Source organism: Alnus glutinosa, chromosome 2 (assembly GCF_958979055.1).
Source record: "Alnus glutinosa chromosome 2, dhAlnGlut1.1, whole genome shotgun sequence".
NCBI classification, from domain to species: Eukaryota; Viridiplantae; Streptophyta; class Magnoliopsida; order Fagales; family Betulaceae; genus Alnus; species Alnus glutinosa.
The window spans coordinates 1,610,480-1,624,674 of NC_084887.1; the positions used below are offsets into that span (position 1 = coordinate 1,610,480).

A 14,195-nucleotide genomic window follows, 5' to 3' on the forward strand; every position below is an offset into this window, starting at 1 on the left:
ACTCCCAAAAAGGATAGCTTTTGGTCCTGTTATGATCAGTCTAAATGTACTGGTCTGCTGCATCCGAATTTCCTTGTATTTTGCTTGAATTGTATCATTTCTCTCTTATTGTCCTACAAAATATAAAAACACTAAAACTAACCAAAGCATTAGAAAATAACAAAGCTAAAGGTTTAACTAATGTAAATTAAGGGGTCCAAATACACAATATTTGGTACTCATCAATAGCTAAGATCAACAAACAACAGTTGTGGTAAGTTTAAAACCTCAAAAAGGGACTGGACCTGTCAATTGATTGTTGGAAATGGATAAATAAGATAGTTGAACAAGGTTTCCAAGTGAATGCGGAACATTACCCACGAAAGCGTTATGTGAAAGGTAAAGATTAGTGAGTTTAGTGAGGTTACCAAGTGAAGATGGAATGGACCGCGAAAAATTGCAACCCGACATACTCAAGTAAGTCAGGAAGCTAAAGTTTCCTGTGGAAGCGGGTAGCTCCCCTGATAAACTCGTGTTGCCTAGATTCAATGTCTCAAGCGGACTACTCCACGTAAAGTCAGGCAAATAACCGGTGAGGCCTTCATTGTATCCCACATCAAGATGCCGTAACTTTGATAGCTTTAAGATGTCTTTTGGAAATTCCCCGTGCAAACCACATCTGCTGAGACCGAGGTGCGTTAAAGAAGACAAATTTGCCAAAATATTAGGCACCGTAGAGCTCATGTTCACATAACTCAAATCAAGCTTTTGTAGGCTGGTCAAATTTGCAACTAGGCTTCTGAGGATGGGCTCTTTGAGTTCCAAATCAAAGTTATAAGACAAATCGAGGGATGACAAGTGCGACAATTGTGAAATGTCTGACGGGATTTGACCAGAAAAACCACATCCTTTGAGACCGAGGTGCGTTAAAGAAGACAAATTTGCCAAAATATTAGGTACCGTAGAGCTCATGTTCACCTCATTCAAATCAAGCTTTTGTAGGCTGGTCAAATTTGCAACTAGGCTTTTGAGGATGGGCTCTTTGAGTTCCAAAGTGATAAAGTGGTCAAAAGAGTACATATAATTGTCGGACAGGTCAAGGGATGACAAGTGCGACAATTGTGAAATGTCTGACGGGATTTGACCAGAAAAACCACATCTTCTGAGACCGAGGTGCGTCAAAGAAGACAAATTTGCCAAAATATTAGGCACCGTAGAGCTAATGTTCACCTCACTCAAATCAAGCTTTTGTAGGCGGGTCATATTTCCAACTAGGCTCTGAGGATGGGCTCTTTGAGTTGCAAACCATAGTTTATAGACAAGTTGAGGGATGACAAGTGCGACAATTGTGAAATTTCTAACGGGATTTGACCAGAAAAAACAGAGTATTGGAGATCGAGATTTATTAGTCTTGAAAGATCACGTACCTTGGATGGGATATGAGAGCCGTTAAAGTCATTGTCGGCAAGGCTAAGGCTTTGGAGGTGAACAAGGTGAAAAAGGCTACTGTTGGAGTTAATAGAACCAAATAGACAGCTGCTACTGAGGTTGAGGACAATTACATGACCAGTGTGTTCATCGCACTCCACCCCATCCCATGAGCAGCAATCACTTTTGTCCCCTTCTACTCTCCAAGACGCAACCTTTTGACAATTCGAAGGATAAAGAGATACAGATTCGTTGATGATAAAGCTTTTCTTGAATTGCAACAAGGCAGAGCTGTCATCATGATGGCACAGGGGTTGCATGAAAGGAGAAGAAAGGGTGAATACAAGATGCAACAGTGAAAGCACGAAAAGGAAGGGCATGAAAATGAAGAGAGAAAGAGGTAAACCCATAATTGTTGTACTACTGTTTTTCTATTTGGTCTTAGATATGCTTGGAAGTGAAGGTAGGAGATGGAGCTTTAATTGATAGGTTGGACAGAAGTTTTGTGCACTTACTATGAAACTTGGGCAGTGGGAAGCTTTACTCTATTGAAGTCAAGAGTCGTCTGCGTGTGTTATAAGTCTTAATTGAAGTCAAGTCGTTTGCGTGTGTGAGGGGATCTTAGATCGATCACAAGTAACGAGCAATCTCATTATAAGATGGTGTTACCGTTTGTCCTCACCGTCCAATACTTTGAGATATTTGTTATGAATTGAAAGACGATCAGATATGGTGCCTCCAATGAGCCTTCCATTATGTCCTAGTGGGTAGTTTTAAATAGTATTTATAGTATTTATTTTCCAATAATATGTTTGTTTATAATTATCTTTTTCCTACCACTCCAGCTATTATTAGATTTACATACAAATATAAAGTATAGAAGAGATTCGAATTTTTTTTTTTCTAAAAAAAAAAAAAAAGTTATATAAGAGACACAACTAATCAGAACAAGGAAAAAAAAAACATTTCTTTTCTTTCAAAAACACTATACTGATTCATTATGAACAGGAGTATACAATCGCAACTGCGGTATCTGGTTATTTCCATTTAAATAACCACAGAGACCGGTTGCGGTTATTACCAACCGCCGGTTATTCGATTATTAACCAGATAATCGGTTTTCATACATTGATATTTTTTTCAGTTTTTTTTTTTTTTTTAAAATCCAATATCCAACCATTCAATATTTAATGCTAAATAATAAATATTACTGGAAGTGCGTAATTTCATTTACCATTCACCATTAATTCATCTCAATGAGCTCACAATCAAGTCCATAATCAAACAAACAAATATTATAAAATATAATGACAATTGTATTGTAATTAAAATATGATGATAATTCAAAAAAATACCAAACCTTCATATTAAAAACTTAAGATGATTAATTCCTTGAATTTACAGGTTAAGTTTGAGGCTATTTACAGTATGTATATATATAAACTGGTTACTGGTTACCCGGTTATTAACCAATTTTTTAAAACCCTATAACAGGTAACTCCACCCGGATTACTCGTTTATCTAATTGCGGTTATTTTTTTATTCCCGCTTGTACATTCCTAACTATGAAGATTGCCACTCATTATAAGAAATTGTTTTCATCATATTTGATGTGCATTTTGTTCAATTCTTATAAGAAACAGATTCATCTAAAATGAAAAATATTTAGAAACAAGTGTATCTTTGTTCCTACGATGGTGGAACTATTTCCTACGACGATGGATCTGCTCTTGGAACTCTTGGACTTCTTGGAACTCTTGTTCTAATGCTGTGAGTTCTGCCTGAAGCTTTCCTTCATTTTTCCCTATATCATTAAAATATTATTTTGTTACTTTTACTTTAATTAAAAAAAAAAAAAAAGATAAAGTAAGAGAGAGATTATATTTTTAGAATAAACAATTGAATGGGAGGTGAAAAGTGCTTCCCAATGCATTGGGAAGCACTGTTCACTTCCTAAGGAACAGATAATTGTAGGGAAGCTGCTGTGGGATGGTTTTTTTGACTTTCTTGAAATTTTTCCTAAAATTTAGGGAACAGATCCCTTGTAGAGAAGCTACTAAGAGCACTAGCAGCAGATTCCCAACCATTTTCTCTATGTTTAGGGAACAAAACTACTTTTTGCTTCCCTATATAAAAAATACCCCACAATAGATTCCCTTACGTTTCCCTATATCAATTAAATATTATTTTTTTACTCTTATTTTATTCTTTTTCTCTCTTTCCTACTTTTTCTCTCTTCCCTATATCAATTAATTATACTTCTTTTATATTAAAATAATACATAGGGAATGAATAGTAGACATGTATACATTAGGAATCACTATTCATTCCCAACCCCCTCATCTAAATATAGGGCATCTGCTGTGGGAGGTTTTTTTTATGTTTTTCATGAAATTTTTCCTAAATATAGGGAAGGGAACCAATATAGGGTAACTGCTACTAGTGCTCTAATAATGCTCTTAGCAGTGAAAAATTAAGGTTTTTTTTTTTTTTTTTTTTTTTTTTTTTTTTTTTTTTTTTTTTTTTTTCACAATTCGAGCTCATCTTCTCGCAATCATCAAGGCTTCAAGCATTCTTTTTCATGCTTAAGAAAATTAGACACGATAATTAGATTATCTTTTTCCTTCCTACTTTTTTCTCTTTAAATTCACAAATCCTTGAAATGAAAAATTTGATGAGATAATACATGGACAAGCTCAAGGAATCATAAGCTAGTCTTTTTGGTCTGAAACATAGTACCTGAGCTGCAGCAGTTGCTGGAGTTTCTCAAGGCAAAGGATCAGTCTCTAATACCCGTGGTGTCCGCTCCGGAGGTTAAACAGAAGCGGGTGGTACTCTCATCCAGTCGCTCTTTCGCGGAAGTCCTACACTCGGCACCTAGCGTTGATGGGAAGGTTGTGGGTTTGAGGTCATAGTCGGTGATCCCTCTTGATTTACTACCGAATGTTTCTTGTAATGAGTTGGCAAATGGTGGAGAGGAGGTGAGATCGGCGGTTGAATTGTTTTGAGTTTGAGTCTTGGTCCTCTGGGTCGTTGGCGGTAGCTTCCAGCGCATTTTTCTCAATTCCTCCGACTATATCAATAGTGAACTGTTTCACCCAAGAATCAACCACACCGTACTCTTTCATCACCCATATGGAACAAGAAAAGTTTTTCTCATCATAACATAACAAAGCAAGTGATCCGCTAAATACACAAGTAACAATATCGGTGTGCAAGCGGGTCATATTATGTGGAAAGATCATCTCGCGAAACACTTCATCACGCAGATCAAACGACAATACAAATCCAATCCCAGTACCATTCCGCTGATCGAGTGCTGCAAAATGGACAGAGCCTTTTAAGCAAGCTTTGGGTTTCCTCCAATCAGTAAAATTAGTCGAAGGCGTTAAAGAGGCACTGCTTAATCTCCAGGAGCATGTGCGAACAGAGTAAACCTCAACCAGAGCTTCCTCAACCGGAGCTTCCTTGGTCGAATGATGAATTACAATTCTCACCACCTTATGATCGTTGGTCCGCGGATCAAATCCGAAGGCTTCGTGACAAGTAGAGCCACTGTGCTTCCTGGCCGTAATGCATGGTTTTGGAAGATTCCAACATTTTCGAATCGACGGGTTCCAAAGAACATAGCGCTCTTGTTCTGAAAGACATATCAAACCATTCTCAGATGCAATTAACCGAAAATGTTTAAGACTACGGCTCTTTGTTGGGAAATCAAATTCCGCACACTCCTCGAATGCTTCGTTATCGTAGAACAATTTGTAGTGCTCTTTATCGAGCGCTCTATTGGCGCTAGAAGAGCAGTGTCTGACTATTAAGAGTGGGTGTGGGAGATTGTTGTTGTTTGGGATCGATTGATTGAGATGGGAATGAACAAAGGCAGGACTTGTGATGAGAGAGTTCCATGATTTGGAAACACACCTGAATCGGATTAGGGATTTCACAGGGAGTCTCTGGAGGATGTTGACCACCACTTCGTCTGGAACATACTCTGACATTGCTCTCCTTCTTCCTCTTGGCTGCTGCTGTGACTGTCAGCGACTCTCGAAGTTAAAAGCCTCCGACCCTAATTTTCTTTTTCCCTCTCTATCAATGCGGTTTGTGTTCTTTTCTTTTTAGGTCCGTTTGAGTTTGCGATTTCAAAAAGTGCGATTTAAAAATTGTGATTTTAAAATGTGCGATTTAAAAAAAATAATTTTTAAAAACACAGTTAAGCGTTTGGCAAAATCGCAGTTTGATCTTTAATATCGTAGGTTAGCCTTTTAAAATACTGTATTTTCAAAAAAACACCTAATTACCTACGATTTGAATAAGCATTTTTCTGCGTTTTCAAATCGCAATTTTTTAAAAATGCAAATTTCAAACGATTCATTTTTTGCGATTTGGTTTAAAATCGCATTTTTTCTCTATGAAATCGCAATCTCAAACGCACCTTAATCCTATGCGGTTCATTTCCTATCTTACCTCGTTTATGTTTATGGTACGTCGGTTCAGCTTCTCGTCTAAAAATTGATTGAAATTAAGTCAACAGTTTTAAAAAGTAGACGTATTATATGTTTAATTAAAAATAAAAAATTTAAGTAATAAAAGTTGAAATAAAATAAAAACGTAAAGTAATAATGAAATCAATTTAAAAATTAAGCAAAATTTAAAAATCTTATTTTTAAAATTAAAAATCTAATAATTAAATTTAAATCAGATAAAAATTTAGAAACTAAATATGATTTTTTTGAGAAATAACATAAAGGGGAAAAGGAGGAGGATGTTCCATATTTTTAGGCAGTGGATTTGTGGGTCATGGGCTCCACGAATTAGTGACCTCCGTTTCATGAGGCGTGGTCCCTAGCCAATTGAACTACCCCTTAAAGATGTGAACTAGTATATAGATCAACAACATTTTGCTTATGATCAACTAAAAAGCTTAGGCATTGAAGCATAAAACCATATAAAAAATGTAAAGAAACTATAAATAATGCATTTAAGACAACTGATAATTAATGTACAGAAAGAAAAAAGTTTCCAAGTAGAGATCAATTATTAACTTTTAAAGCCACAGATAATACTCTTACATAAAAGGGTGAGATAAAAAGGATTTTCCGACCATTATTAACTTGCAAAAACAATATAGAAAGAGCATATATATAAAAGATTTTACCAAAGCATTTTACATACAACGTCGTCATGGTACGCTAATTCTAAATACACAAAACAACACACAGAAAAATAAGATTACAAGCAAAATAACACACGGGTATAATAATAATATATTGCTTTGGGAAGGCATCATGTCCAGAATGTTCTATTTAATTTCGGCGCCTCCTCCTACTCAATGGCCTTATTCGGAATGTCTTCATTAACCAATTATGCTTCCTTGCGATCACAATGGGCCCAATTATTACTCCAACAACAAATCCAAATCCATATCCAATTGCAACTATTTTCCAACCAAATTCAAATGGTGATTTAGAGTCGTGACTTTCTTGAGAGATGGAAGGTTGAGAAGGCGTCTCATCAAAATTCTCACATTTCTTTGTCAATGGTATTCCACACAATCCTGGATTCCCTTCAAATGAATTGTTTTGAAATGTATCAAATTGTTTCCCTCGTGGTATAAGTCCTGTGAGAATATTATGAGAAACATTGAAGAATTCTAAGAAAGTAAGCTGTATTAGCTGTTGTGGAATCTCCCCTGACAACATGTTTTGAGAAAGGTCCAATGCTTCAAGCTCCGTAAGGCTCCCTAAAGATGGTGGGATGTGGCCAGTAAGAGCATTATTAGAAAGATTGAGCAAATGAAACCCCCTTAAATTTTCAATAAATTTTGAAATCTCACCGACAAATCTATTTCTTGAGATATCAACAACCATTAATAATTCTTGGACCTTCTCATAGAACATAATCTCACCTTTGTTTGTCACTGTCATGGAGTAATCATATTCATAAACCTTGTAACTAGGAGATGAGGATACATGAATATATGTCAAACGATTTGCAGTCTCGGATGTTTTTGCATTATAGTTGCCGAAAAGTTTTAGTGGTAGCTTTCCAACAAAATTGTTGTGAGAGAGGTCAATGATTTGCAACTTTGGGAACATGTATTCACTCTTAGAAGTCCTTATTGGGCCATGGAATTTGTTTGACCGCAAAATGAGAACCTGTAAATTTGGAAGATTTTCCAACCAAGAGGGAAATCTGTCATTGAATTCATTATTGCTTATATCTAGGACCTTGAGCATCGTACACTTGTCCAACGATCTCGGTAACTGCCCTTGGAATTTGTTTTGACTTAAATTTATTATCTCCAATTGGCCTCCTTTAATCCAAGTTTCTGGAATGCTTCCTTGAAATTTGTTCCTTTGCAGATCAAGCACTGATAGAGAAGCACCAAAGTTGTCCAAGCATCGAGGAAGTGAACCACTTAAGTTGTTACTAGCCAAATCAAGGACTTCAAGAGAACTCAGATTGCAAAACGATTCTTGTATATTTCCGGTCAATGAGTTCTTTGAAATAAAAAAATGTGAAGTATTGTTTGGTAGAATAGGAAGTGATCCTTGGAGCGAATTGGATGTGAGATCAAGAAATTGTAGATGAGTCCATGAAAGAAAAGTTGGATGTTGACCAAAGCTTGTGAAAAAGTTGTTAGAAAGATCCAGATATTGTAGAGTTGTAGGCCCAAAAGTAAGTATTGGGCCACTTAACCGATTGTTGTTCAGTATAAGGAACTCCAATCCTGTCCCATTCATAAGCTCAAGATGCATTTCACCGTGCAAAAGATTATAGCTAAGATCAACAAAAAACAGTTGTGGTAAGTTTAAAACTTCAAAAGGGACTGGACCTGTCAATTGATTGTGGGAAATGTATAAAGAAGATAGTTGAACAAGGTTTCCGAGAATTAAAGGGACTGGACCTGTCAATTGATTGTAGGAAATGTCTAAAGAAGATAATTGAACAAGGTTTCCAAGAATTAAAGGGACTGGACCTGTCAATTGATTGTAGAAAATGTATAAAGAAGATAGTTGAACAAGGTTTCCAAGTGAATGCGGAATATTGCCCACAAAAGTGTTATTGGAAAGGTCAAGATAAGTGAGTTTAGTGAGGTTACCAAGTGAAGATGAAATGAACCCCGAGAAATTGCAACTATTCATTCTCAACTCAATCAGGTTGCCAAGGTTTTCTATAGAAGGTGGTAGCTCCCCTGATAAACTCGTGTCGTCCAGACTCAATGTCTCAAGCGGACTACTCCATGTAAAGTCAGGCAAATAACCGGTGAGGCCTTCATTGTATCCCACATTAAGATGCCGTAACTTTGATAGCTTAAAGATGCCTTTTGGAAATTCCCCGTGCAAACCACATCTTCTGAGACCGAGGTGCGTTAAAGAAGACAAATTTGCTAAAATATTAGGTACCGTAGAGCTCATGTTCACATAACTCAAATCAAGCTTTTGTAGGCTGGTCAAATTTGCAACTAGGCTTCTGAGGATGGGCTCTTTGAGTTCCAAAGTGATGTCGTGGTCAAAAGAGTACATATAATTGTAGGACAGGTCGAGAGATGACAAGTGCGACAATTGTGAAATTTCTGACGGGATTTGACCAGAAAAAGAAGACAAACGGAGATCGAGATCTATTAGCCTTGAAAGATCACGTACCTGGGATGGGATATGAGAGCCGTTAAAGTCATTGTAGGAAAGGTTAAGGCTTTGGAGGTGAACAAGGCCAAAAAGGCTACTGTTGGAGTTAATAGAACCAAATAGACAGTTGTTACCGAGGTTGAGGCCAATTACATGACCAGTGTCCTCATCGCACTCCACCCCATCCCATGAGCAGCAATCACTTTTGTCCCATTCCACTGTCCAAGACGCAACCTTATTTTGACAAGGAAACATATATGCCAAAGGAGAAGCAGACTCGTCTATGACAAGGCTTTCCTTGAATTGCAACAAGGCAGAGCTGTCATCATGATGGCACAGGGGTTGCATAAAAGGAGAAGAAATGGTGAATACAAGATGCAACGTTGAAAGCACGATAAGGAAGGGCATGAAAATGAAGAGAGAAAGAGGTAAACCCATAATGTTGTACCACTGTTTTTCTATTTGGTCTTAGATATGCTTGGAAGTGAAGGTAGGAGATGGAGCTTTAATTTATAGGCTGCACATAAGTTTTGTGCACTTGCTATGAAACTTCGGCAGTGACTCTATTGAAGTCAAGAGTCGTCTGCGTGTGTTATAAGTCTCAATTGAAGTCAAGTCGTTTGCGTGTGTGAGGGGATCTTAGATCGATCACAAGTAACGAGCAATCTCATTATAAGATGTGTGAGGGGATCTTAGATCGATCACAAGTAACGAGCAATCTCATTATAAGATGGTGTTACCGTTTGTCCTCACCGTCCAATACTTTGAGATATTTGTTATGAATTGAAAGACGATCAGATGTCCAAATGGAACATACGGTTGGAGGGATGAGAGATGAATCATTTATGTGGTGTTTAACGTACACTCAAATACACTCACCCAAGGCCATTTGGATTGAAAAAGAAAGCTATTTACAAAATGCGTCAACTTCGTGCCAATGTGTTGTACGCGTTCCCTGTCTTTTTCTTTTCTTTTTTTCTTTTTTTTCTCCACATTGCCTTTTAATTTGTATTCTAAATTATGAGTTCAATTAGAGTTATAATTTTTAAAAAATAAAAAACAAAATATTGAACCATCAGATTAGTTGTCTTCAAAATAGTAGGAAAAGGATATTAAAGCTAATCATATAATTTAAAATTTTATTACACAAGTTTTTCGTTTCTTTTTTTCCTTAACAGAAGCTAGTCCTTTTCACAATTGTCTTTCCCCTAAATCTGTCATTGGTGTTTGAATTATTTATCTTTATTGCTTTACATATTTAGTTATTTGTTTGGTTGAGGTTCTTTGGAGTCTTTAATTATTCAATAATAGCCAGATGTCATATAAAGATTGGAAAATGGATTAGAAGAGAAAGAGAAATTCTAATCCTATATATACAAGTCGAACTCCTACTCGAGAACTTAAAACGAAGGATTAGAAGAGAAAGAGAAATTCTCAGACCAAAAAAAAGAAAAGAAAAAAAAAATTAAAAAAAAAAAGAAAAGAAAAGAAAAGAAGAAGTTATTTAATGAAAAGGAAAACAATGCCTTAAATTTGAAAAACAAAGTTCAATCTCCTAAATTCCTCCAAATATTTCATTAAAAAATAAAATAAAATGAAAAAAAAATTAGAAATAAGTTTTTTTTTTTTTTTAAATGCATTTAATATGTATATTTTTTTTTAATCTTAAAGGACATAATGCAACTCATACTGACACTGTAATTTTTTAACAAAAAAAAAAAAAAATTAAAATTAAAATTGAGTGCCACCTTATTTGAAGGGAGGCCGGGGAGAAGAATGCTAATACATGGTCTTTTTTTCTTTCTTTTTTTAATATAGATAATCATTTTATTTGATTCAATCATACAAGAATCCCTCCCACGTGATTCCGGTTGCTTTGCGAAAAAAAAAAAGAGGTGTAGATAAAAAGAAGAAAGAAAACAAAAGGGCAGTGGGCCAATCCAAGCTAATGGGATCTTTTGCTTTCATCAGTAATAATATGTGTTTCTTTTCTGGACACAGCAGATATAAAGCAACTTATCACTGTTTTCTTGAAGAAGAAAGCAGATATAAAGCAAGAACTGACCGAATATTTAAAAAACATGAAAGTAGAAAGTAAAGATTAAAGTATTTGGTTAAGAATAAAGGCATTCTCAAGATCAAAAAGTTGATCTTTGTGGTCCAATGGAGTATGCCGTGAGCCCGTAAAAGCAGGAAAAAAATTCCACACTGACGACCACCGACACTTTGAGAAAACAGTGATAACATAAAAAAAAACACAGGCTGTAAACCAGTTGTGAAAAGTAGAACTCCTCGTCGTTGATGTCAAGCTGTCACTCTCACCCCTCGCCAATACAAGCATGGTCCTGAAACGACTCCACAGTCCTCGTTCACACTAAGAGCATTTACAATAGTTTTTCTTGTACGTAGAAAATAAAATTATTTTTTTATCTTAAAAAAAAATTTCCACCGCAGATTCTCTTTATTTTTTCTTATATCTTTAAAATATTATTTTTACTTTTACTTTAACTAAAAGTAAGAAAAAGAAAATAAGGTAAAAGAGAAACTATAATTTTTTACTTTTACTTTAATTAAAATTAGAAAAAAAGAAATAAAGTATCGTAGATATAATATATTTTGTGAATAAATAATTGAATGGAAAGTGAATAGTATTTCTCAATGCATTGGGAAGTACTATTCACTTTATAGGAAAACGAAAATTTTAGGAAAACTATTATGGAGGGGGGTTTGTAACTTTCTTGAAATTTTCTCTAAAACTTAAAGAACAGACTTCCTTTAAAGAAATTACTGTAAATGCTCTTAGTCTACGAAAATATCATGGAAAATAATGTAAGATGATGTCCCACGTACGTGTTCTTTGCATCTTATCAGCAACGTACGTGTTCTTCGCACTCTTCTGAGCCACACAATTAAATTTTCCTTAATCATGGTCGTTGGTTTTACTTCCATCTCATTTATAATGCCTCCAACAAGTTTTCCTCATGTCCCTAGCTTGCTCCACTTTTGCTCCCTCCAAACGCTTTCCCATGACTTCTTTAAGCCGTCCGATTCTTGCCAGTTGTCAAACTCTAGCCTTTTAAGCATCTCAATTTCAATTGTTAGATTGGACCTTTAATCATAGACCTCCAATCCTTATCATTTAATTTCTCTCACTTACTCAGCCATGGAGCAGTCATGTTGGGTGTGTTTGATAAGGAGGAGGGATCCCTCCAATTTTATTAAAATTTTAGATTTTTAAATTACATGAATTCAAGTCATTTTTTGTATTGAATGGTTTAAAAAATTATATCTATTGAAAATTGGACATATTACCAAGACATCAAAAGACAAACAAAAAATCATTTCAAAAAATGCGTTTTTCTTCACTTTTGAAGAGACGCTTTTTCTTTAATAAATTAAAAGATAGTTTTTTGCTCAAAGATTTTCAACGACGTAAAGCGCAAAAACCTGATGAAAATATACTCAATTTTCGTTATAATATTTTACATTTTTAATAAGTAGCATTTTCATACCATTTGATACAAGAAACGGCTGGAATTCACGTAAATTGAGAATTTAGAATTTCATTAAAATTGTAGGAGATCATAATCCAATCCATTTGGTAAAGGTTTTTTTAGGTGAGTTTTATTTTTGATTAGTATTAAGGAGTGATTGATGTCAGTGACAAATTTGGGCAGAGGCGGTATAGGCGATGCCCCCTCCCAATCCTTAGAAGCAAAAATTTATAAGGTAAGAAAAAAAAAAAAAATTAGCCTACTTGCCATTAGCAACAACATTTTTTGGTCCCTGACCCCTACTCATAATATCATATAGCTCGGACCCTGATTAATATAATATAAAATTTAAAAAATTTGTATGAAAAAGTGAAATTATTTTGTTTTGTAGTGAGTTTTTTATTTGAATAGTAATTAAAAAAAATAATTGATGTGAAAAAAAAAATGAGATTTTTTTTTTTTTTTTTTTTGTTATGAGAAGTGAAAATAAGGGGAGGTAGTGGAAGGTGGTTACCGAATACACCTGTGATCACTCTCATTCATATTTGCTTTGAAATTTGGAGTGCCCCTCCAGTAAAAGATGTGCTCTCATATTTGGTTTCTTTTTAACATGCTTCACATACTATGATGGGATGTGCTGCATTTGCAAAATTGTTTACAAATCGTTCATCAAATTTTCATACCGATTTCAAGATTGGCCCTCTTTCTGTAAAGCATCTCCTATTTTCAATGCATCACCCTCTGGCCTCTAATATAATATTTTGTATTCTTAAATCTCAGTCAAATTCCACAACTATTTATGTTGCAAAGGCCTTTATTACAGTTGGGTTAATTATATAGAGCTTGGACGAACACTTGGTTGCCAAGACCTTTCTCTCATGATCTTTAATTATGCCTACACTCATCTTCTTTCTTCTTTTTATCAATCACCGCATCTTAATTAATTTCGATCACATTATAAGGGACGAACATCCATTTTGGTACAAATGTGGTTGGGGTACGGTCCACATTATTTTTTGCCTTTTGTTCCATCACTGCTTCCTTCGAACTTCCAACTCACATGTCATGGTTCAATTCGTTTTCTAATATCAATGTCCACGATGAGATTTGGTTGCAAGAATCCCATGGTTTATGGAAAATGTTACGAAATCGGCAGACATGCATGGTGTATTAGTACAAGAGGTATATGATACTAGCTTGTAAAGAAATTATTCTCATATCTAGCTACGTACCTCCACTATTATATGCCCTATTCTTCTATCTTAAGAAAGGTAGAGTAATTATATCTTATATATGTTCGCCTTGTAAGGCATCTATTCTTAAGTACTGCTCTGTTAAAATAAGAAAATTCAGATAAGCAATCAGCAAGAGTTAGCATTAGGCTTTTCCAACCCAGTACACCTCCACGCTTTATAACCCATTGTCATTTAGCTCGAAAAAATGTCACAGAACTTGCGTTTATATGAACCTTTAATTTGCTTCAAGTGATGGTGATCTTATTCATATCAAACATTTTATTGAGAGGTAATAAATAAAGTTTTCATTCAAATTGAGTTTTTTTCTCCCACCCGCTATACATTTTTAAATCACATGCTCTACATATGTTAGTTATTGGAAGTTCTTTAATTTCACCGAAATTTATTTGCAGTGGTAGAATTTGCAGTCG

General features: G+C 35.2%; 3 protein-coding genes across 3 annotated transcripts; all 3 read right to left on the reverse strand.

The window, feature by feature from the left end:
* Positions 1 to 267: 267 nt before the first annotated feature.
* Positions 268 to 1,242, reverse strand: LOC133861991 (receptor-like protein 9DC1). Its single transcript, XM_062297826.1, has one exon. It carries the CDS (start codon positions 1,240 to 1,242, stop codon positions 268 to 270), a length of 975 nt encoding a protein of 324 aa, XP_062153810.1.
* Positions 1,243 to 4,343: 3,101 nt separating this feature from the next.
* On the reverse strand, positions 4,344 to 5,405 carry LOC133861992 (F-box protein At3g07870-like). Its single transcript, XM_062297827.1, has one exon. It carries the CDS (start codon positions 5,403 to 5,405, stop codon positions 4,344 to 4,346), a length of 1,062 nt encoding a protein of 353 aa, XP_062153811.1.
* Positions 5,406 to 6,490: 1,085 nt separating this feature from the next.
* On the reverse strand, positions 6,491 to 9,589 carry LOC133861307 (receptor-like protein Cf-9 homolog). Its single transcript, XM_062297060.1, has one exon. The coding sequence runs from the start codon at positions 9,471 to 9,473 to the stop codon at positions 6,711 to 6,713; it is 2,763 nt and encodes a 920-aa protein (XP_062153044.1). The 5' UTR covers positions 9,474 to 9,589; the 3' UTR covers positions 6,491 to 6,710.
* Between the last annotated feature and the right edge of the window lie 4,606 nt (positions 9,590 to 14,195).